This window comes from Cajanus cajan, chromosome 4, assembly GCF_000230855.2.
Source record: "Cajanus cajan strain Asha chromosome 4, NIPB_CcT2T_4, whole genome shotgun sequence".
In the NCBI taxonomy this organism is placed as follows: Eukaryota; Viridiplantae; Streptophyta; class Magnoliopsida; order Fabales; family Fabaceae; genus Cajanus; species Cajanus cajan.
The window spans coordinates 64,863,646-64,871,665 of NC_138520.1; the positions used below are offsets into that span (position 1 = coordinate 64,863,646).

General features: G+C 32.8%; 1 protein-coding gene across 2 annotated transcripts; it reads right to left on the bottom strand.

Moving 5' to 3' along the window:
* RUS5 (root UVB sensitive protein (Protein of unknown function, DUF647)) lies at positions 1-7,703 on the bottom strand. Of its 2 annotated transcripts, none has more exons than XM_020363134.3 (15): positions 7,398-7,701; positions 6,889-6,948; positions 6,108-6,262; positions 5,877-5,977; positions 5,350-5,408; positions 5,187-5,233; positions 5,032-5,110; positions 4,872-4,944; positions 3,362-3,451; positions 2,425-2,484; positions 2,220-2,333; positions 1,752-1,812; positions 1,549-1,667; positions 1,333-1,425; positions 1-697 (listed from the first exon to the last, which is right to left on the bottom strand). In XM_020363134.3, the coding sequence occupies exons 1-15, from the start codon at positions 7,556-7,558 to the stop codon at positions 464-466; spliced, it is 1,506 nt and encodes a 501-aa protein (XP_020218723.1). In that variant the 5' UTR covers positions 7,559-7,701; the 3' UTR covers positions 1-463. The 2 variants fall into 2 exon arrangements, 1 of the variants encoding a protein (XP_020218723.1); XR_003804413.2 differs by having other exon boundaries at positions 671-697; positions 1,498-1,667; positions 7,398-7,703.
* Between the last annotated feature and the right edge of the window lie 317 nt (positions 7,704-8,020).

Here is an 8,020-nt window from a genome sequence, read left to right on the forward strand (position 1 = left end):
TATCTCAAAAGGTCCAACATTGAACTTTTTATGAAGACAAAACAATGAGTTGGTTGACTACAGATAGCAGGATTGACCAAACTGTACACCAACAGAAGTAATGAATTCCAAGCATGAATAACTTTCTCCAAAAAATAAAATTGAAAACAATAAAGGTTTTGAACAAAATTGCGAACAGATTCTTTACAAGAGGAGCCTCCCTAAGAATGTAAGATGCCAGTGTCAAAGCCAGTATACAGTATTCAATGAGTCAAGACTATAAGCCAATTGGCCACCATAAATACTCTGTCTCTCTTTGTTGAATATCTTCATGTGATGTGAAAATAGATATTTTGCTCTGAATGCTTGTAACACTGCTAACAGAGTGTACAATTTGGCTGATCACATTTTATGCCTCAACTCTTAAGGACCTCATGGTCATATCATTTTGTACTAAAAGAACTCAGCTTCACCCTTTAAGAATTTAGATAGGATTGGTATTATCATCAATTAAGATTTCTTTGGGAACCTTCAAATTTAATTGCTGGGTATCCCATTCTGCATCTTTCAACTTTTGAATGAAATCCTCAAACCTCTCTTCCAATTCTATTAGACTATTAGCAATTTGATCACAAACATTAACATTGCTATCCCAGTTCTCACTTAGCCAGAAAGCCTGCCACACACTTCGCAATACTGAAGCACTTGTAGCTCCAACCTGCAGTGTATTATCAACGAGAAGTTACAGTAAACCTATCAATCTCAAAACACTGGTACTCCTGAAGTCCATAAAAAATCCTAGAACCCCACATCTCCAAAACACCTTACCAATCATCAGTAAGAAACAGCATTTCCTCAAATTGCTGCTTTGTGTTTGATTCCTCAAGTTGCTGCTTCTTCAACTTCCCGTACTTTTCCTTCAGGGCATTAATGCTTTTTTTTTGCAGTTTTTTTACAACCTCACAAATGTTGTAAAGCTAGTCCTTGAGGTGGTAGCTGCTCATTTTTTTTTCTTGAAATAGTTCTGTCCTCTTTGGAAAATTGGAGAAGTATCAACTTGAGGAATCAAAGACAACATAGCAGATACACGCCCCCACATACAATAGCCCTTTTGGACTAGAAGCATGGAAAATAAACAGGACCGTGTGAAAATTCAACCTTTATGGTGGTGAGAAGGATCAAATTCCAAACCACTTGGTCAAAGAGTATATAATACACCATCAATGACCAAGTATCCCAGAAATGGTTCAAATTGTTAGGTGAAAGATCATGAATGGTTTTACATCTAACAATAAAATTTAAGGTCGAATGAGGATTGCTTCAGTTATTTCTCATATGGGAATTGAAGCATACCTTGAAAGAAACAAAAAACCTCAAATCTTCTTTCTGCTGATTCACCATAAGAATATATTTCTCACTTGCATATAATTTTAGAAGTGCCCCCACCTGCCCCATTATAACATAATTATATGATTTCCTGATGGATTTATTTGAAATGTAGAGAAAATAATTATGAACCTCTTGGTTTCCTTCATAAAATTGTGTAAAGCAGCAATAATGATCCTATACCATAAAATGAGATCTCTCCACACCATTCATTTTCTCCAAGGACAAGCCAAAAAGTATTTTTGGCTTCATGAATTGCGACCAAACTAATATATTCTCTTCTCTGTTGCAATCCGTGCATCCTGAAATAAATCCGTATGGCAAATTGAACATATGTGAAGGGAAATACCTCATACAGCATAGTATTGAATTTGTCTGAATGTAACCTGGAACAGTAGAGTGTAACACATGTGATTTTACCAGTATGTGAGCACGCTTTAGATTTATCTGTAAAAAGAGCAACACAAAAGAAAAATAACTAAACAAATCAATCATTGGGATAAATATTGGTGGACTTTCTCCCTTACTGTTTAGAGGAAATGGAAAGGGTGCAACAGTAAAATTGTCTTTTTGTTGTCAAGTATGTGGACCTCATACAAAAGAAATATTTGTTACCCAACTAAGTCTGAAAGGATAAAAAACATAAAACAACATCCCTGTTCAACAGGATGGTTCTAAATCCATTTCTACAAAGCAAGAAAAACAGTCACCACTCACCAGAACAGTCATTATTAAAGACATTATAATTCAATATCTTCTCTCATAAAGAAATACACAGTCAGATTTGAAATGTCTTTCTACCAGCTTGCGTGCATACAGATTTATTTGCATTAGGTTATGCACTACATGCTTACTGTGTTAAACTGGAGAACTGAAAGTGATTCATAGCGTAGCCAAAGATGCAGAAATCGCATACTCAACCAAGTTAATGAAAGTACACCATACGATTTTACAAGGCCAGGTGTATCCTGCAATCAAGAATTAAAAGAATGTAACCTGCCAACTAACAGTGTATTGATGCTGAGAAATAAAGCCATCCTGAAAATTTATGTATTTTACCAGAATCAATATGCCGATACCAAGGCCAACCAGTTGAGCAACAACTTCCCAAACTTCTTCCTGAGAAATTTTGATGCAACAATTATATGAGGGAAACCCTTTAAATTTTCCAAACAGTGGTATACTGGAATTGGAGAATAACAGACGTGTATAACAAGACTTTTATATAAGAAGAAAGGGAGAATTTCTAAAAGTCAAATGAAGCTGAGATGTTTAGACCTAAAGGGAACTTATTAATGACAATTGATAAATCAAGTCACGTAATTGTTCATTGACCAACATGTATACACCAGTTCACTCAATGTCCAACATCTTGGCTTGGCTTTCTGCCTCAACGATTCTTCCAAGAGCATATTAAAAACTTAGGCGTTACCTGGCCCAGCATATGTAACTAAGAAATGAATAAAATAAAATAAAAAGATAACAAGCATCTATTATTAATACTTAGCAGTGATTTCTCCATGAAAATTAAGTATAATATATCAAGATTCATTTTCAAGGTTTCTTACTATCAGTGGTATAATATAAGCCAAATTGGGTCAATAACTGCATCCCAGTGCCTACTTCCTCAGCCAAGACACATAACTTATGTATGACTCATTAGGTCAACAAATCAATTCCTACCCAAGGGTGTCATTCAAGTGTTTGGATTGATATAACAAGAAAGTGAATACAAATTATGAAATTAAAATCACCCTCCATCATTGCTTTAATACAGGGAGTAACACAGACAGATTTTTTCTTGATATAATATTAATTCATGGATAGGAGATTTCAAATTTTGAATTTATGCTTGAAAGCATGGAAATAAATAACACGTACCAATACAGTACTCATAAAACTCCATAGGAATTCTAGATGTATAATCACAAGAAAATATTATTACCAGAAATTACAGATTTCAATTCTGCTACAAGTTTATGATGTGATAATATACCTTTGCTGCTACCTCTCCTAGATTTCCTGAAATTGCAAAATGGTTTTGAATCACACGAAAAGAAGGATCTTTTAGTCCTCTTGCTACAGCCTGTTTGAATGTCATACAATAAAATTTACACAATCAAATCATATATAAAGTGGCTATTAAGTAATCCATGATCCTTCTGTGAACATGAGAGTGCAGAACTACAACTGCTTTTAAATCACTATTTTTCACGATTTATGTTAAAAAAGAATTTTCGAACTACTTGTTTCAATATACCAAAATTCTCCTTTACCAAGGACTGGAAGTAAACATTTTAACATTATACGTTGCTACTTGCAAGGCATTTATTTGGGAGGATGTACGGAAGGGTAAAATAAAATCCATGGCCAATATTCATTTGGAATGTGAAGAGAAAGACAACAAAAGGGTAAAATGAAAGGTTAAAGGCCAAATTCTCAAAGTAAAAAAGGACAAAAATAGCAGGGAACTAACCCCCCATCTCCCAAAAAAAAAATCCAATAACAACAATTATTTTAAACTTAAATATGTTTTTAATTCCTCAAATTTAGGATAAATTTGTTTTTTAGTCTTGTAATTTGAAAAAAAAATCTTGTTTTATTTCTCATGGTTAAATTTCATTAATGAATTGTGAAATATTGTCACATGAAACTTACCAACTAGTATTTTTAATAGTAAAAACATTACATTAAACCAAGCTAATGTTGTATAACTATCAATTTGTCACTATCAGAAATATTACTTGTAGCCTAAGGAATTGAAACATTTTCTTTTACATTATAGGACTAGAAAGATCAATTTTAAATTTGAAGGACCAAAAATAAATTTATTCTAAATACGAGAGAATAAAAACATATTTAAGTCATTTATTTTACGTTCTATACATAGCTACATACTATTGATCTAAGTTTAGAAAATGCAAAACCGTATCATCAATTCAGTATATCTATTATCTCTTCCTTTCTGCCAAACAAACAAGAGATGAGTAATTTGTGTTTTTTTTTTCCATTCTTTTGATCCCCATTCCCTGTTTTTCCAACTTTTTTTCAACATTTCTTCTCCTTTTGGGGATAGAATTCTATCAATTTTTTATTTTCCTCGAAAAAAAATGAAGTTAGTAGTAGGAAAAGGGCAGTCAGAAAATGACACTTATCCAAAGTCAATCATTATTCATAATTATTTCATATCTTTGAAATATTAACTAATAATCATCTTTATGCAGTAATTGGAAAAAAAAAAAAAAAGTGGTTCTTTTAATAGAGTAAATATGTGCAAGAATTAAAGATATCGCAGATCTCCATATTAGAGGAATCAGGGATTTGAATTATTTTGTTGTAAAAATAAGATCTCCATTATTTGTTTCCTTTTAATATTCCTTGAATCAATGAAATTCAAGCAATAGATGATAGTGTAATATTTCTATATAAGCAGTACTTTTACTGCTGAATAACATGTATTATGTATATCTTCCCTATAACTTTCTATAATATACATAATAAAGTACCTTAGTAAGATTTCCAAGAGATGCCAAAGGAAGGAAATAGGCAGGGTATAGTTGGGTTGTCAGATCAAAAATGCTGCATGAGATGTTAGCAATATGAGTTTCTCTAGAACCTCATTTTATTTGCATATTTCCATAGGAAAACAACGCATGCAACTCAGACCTGCCAGCACTGCCAATGAAATCTGCATACATTCTCCATTGCTTGGGATCATCATCAAAAAGACTTCCAAACTGCCCACCTGAAGAAAAGCAGCAATAGTCAGCTAAAAAAATTACATTTTCCACTTCCTTCAGTTTACTTCACGGATGTCATACCAATGAATAAGCGTCCAATAGCTCCAATGCCATCCTTTGAGACCCACCTAAAGTTATAGAGCACACGATCAACCACATAAAAATCAAATGAAATATTTAAGATAATACTACATGCATAAAAATACAGTATTTGTAAGTATAGGCTCTAAAATTTATGAGTCACCTGATGGCAGCAGCAGAAGCAGCTGCTGTGGTTCCAGAGAAAGAGCCAACACCAACAGCCTGAAGTTAAGTAGAAATTTTGACACGAGACAGAAGCACAATCAACACTCCTCGCATTAATGAGCTAGAGAAATAAATTTAAACAAAAGATAACATTGTTATGGAGCACATGTAATTGCAAAAAACTTTGCTGCCCAGTCACATAGAAACAAGAAGTAAAACCTTTAATAAAGAATTTAAAGAAACAGATATAACTTTCAAAGATGGCTTCCTAACATACATCAAGAAACTTTAATCGATATCAAAAAATGTATTCAAGAAGCAAGTAGATTGGCAAGACTATCTCTAACGATTTTCATGACTTAGCTTTAAGCCTCACTGACATGCACAGTGGGGCTTTGTGAAATAATTATCAATTTCAATGATAAGCATGGCAATTGCACAAAAGGAAACATAAAACTTAGCCAAATATTCCCAGGGAAGACATACTTGAGAAAAAAATCAGCAGTTTGAGCAAGATTGACATGCCTTTAGGAGACTTGAAGTGACTAGAGTGTGACAGATCCATCCAGTCACATTGGTAGGGAACTGTAATAACATGTAATGCAAGTAATCATTTGAAACTGATCCTGCATCATGTGTCATGACCGAGAAATTTAAGTAAACAAATGGTTGAACTCCAATTTAACATAATCACTGAAGTTAAAACTCAAGAAGTTTATCTATGAAACAACCACTAAAGTTTTTTATTTTAATCACCAGGAAAGCCTGCTGGTAGTATAAAATCTTTTATTATCTTTGGAAGCCAGGATAGACTTTCATCAGCAGAATGCAAATCCTGGAACCTGTATGGTGTAGACCTGTCTTCCTCAACAAGAAAGGTTCGCAACTTCAAATCATCTCCTAATACGTATCTGTTCATAAGAGAGGGGGAAACAAAAATATCATCAGTCATAGTTGAAGCCTAATTTGGAGAAGACAGCCAGACATTGTGAAATTTGTGTAATTGAGCAAATGGTGATAATGAAAAGTACAAGAGATTACTAGAATATTCCCGGGAACAAAAATATCAATAGTCATAATGATATTTGTTTGAGCAATTAGTATATCATTCACTTTTTCTAATGAAGTAATAATCAATGTGTATTAGCATTTCATGATCCCCCAACTTCACAACTAGTAATGCAGTAACCTTCATAAATGTACAATTGCAGAATTTAAATAAAAAAATTATTATCCTTTAGGTCGTCCCTATAATTTCATCAACTTTATCTTTTAGTTACTATAATTAAAAATATTTTATTTTAACTCCTATACATCCTATTTTTGTTTTCTTTTAATCCTTATAGTTCATAAATTTTACCTTTTAGGCCATATATAAATAGGCGTCAAAAAACTAAAAGAACAAAAATGACATGTAAAGGGGCTAAAATGAAACTTTTTTAACTATAGGACTAAAAAGTAAAATTGATGAAACTGTCCAAAAGTTAATTAAACCAAAAAAAAAAAACCCCAAATTTTGGTATAGTTGAGCAAAAACCTCTTAGCAGTACCATTGCTATATCTCTCCACCAATATCACCCGCGATGAACCCTGATATCTGAAACAACACAAGAAAATGGAAAATAGTTTATTGGGACAGTGAAACACGCCAAAATCAAAGGTTTGATTTGATTAAGCAAGTAAAGCCTTAAAAAATAAAAATAATATATATATATAAAAATAAAAATAAAAAGATTCTCCAAATTCATTCTATTCTTCTCTACAATAGACAAATTATCCAAAATTTCTGGATTGAAATGTACCAATGTAACCAAATGCTTCATCATTCATCAACTTGTAAAAATTCTGGAGAAGCAAATAAAAAGATTAAATTTTTTTCCCAAGGTAATTCCACTATTTTCTTGTCTACAACAGATAGATTATCTACAATCCCATAACCATCATACACTTATCAAATTTTTGGTCAAGGCAAAAAAAATCCCAGAAAAAATCTACCCTTTGAAATTTTCTCAGGCAAAACAAAACAACCAAACAAAAGTATCAGACCCTCCATTATCAGCATCATCTTCATCTTTGAAACTGGAATGCCCAGAAGAGCATAGAACTTGAAAGCAACGAGGCCTAACTCTCTTCATCTTCAGCTTCTCCACCTTCATTAGAGAACTGAAAGCACTTGAAGAGAACGAAAATTGCAAAGTGTGAGACATTGGGGAAAAAAAATTATAAGCAAATTTCGAGGCTTCTTATGTTTGAATTATGAAACAGTTTCAAAATTTGAAGAGTTTGGTTCGTTGCTTCTTTTATGTGTCTATAGCTCGAGCCTCAAGCTGACACGGTTAAACACTATCTCCAAAACTGGAAGAGAAGAACAAGCCACGAGTCGGGTCGGATCGTTCTTATAACTGGATTCATAGTTTGACCCGAAACTCAATTACGGATAGGCCCATACCAGTATTGGGCTTAACAAATACTTCGGCCCATAAAGTTTTTAAAGATCCATTTCTTCTTTTTTTTTTAAGTTTTACTACATCAGTAAGATTTTAGAACTTATTTTTTATTGCCTTTAGTGAGTTTGAATGATTTTTTCTCCACCTTTCACAAAAGTGTGTAGTTTTATATATAATTTGGAAATGATAAACATCAAACAACCTTATACAAATAAGCATACA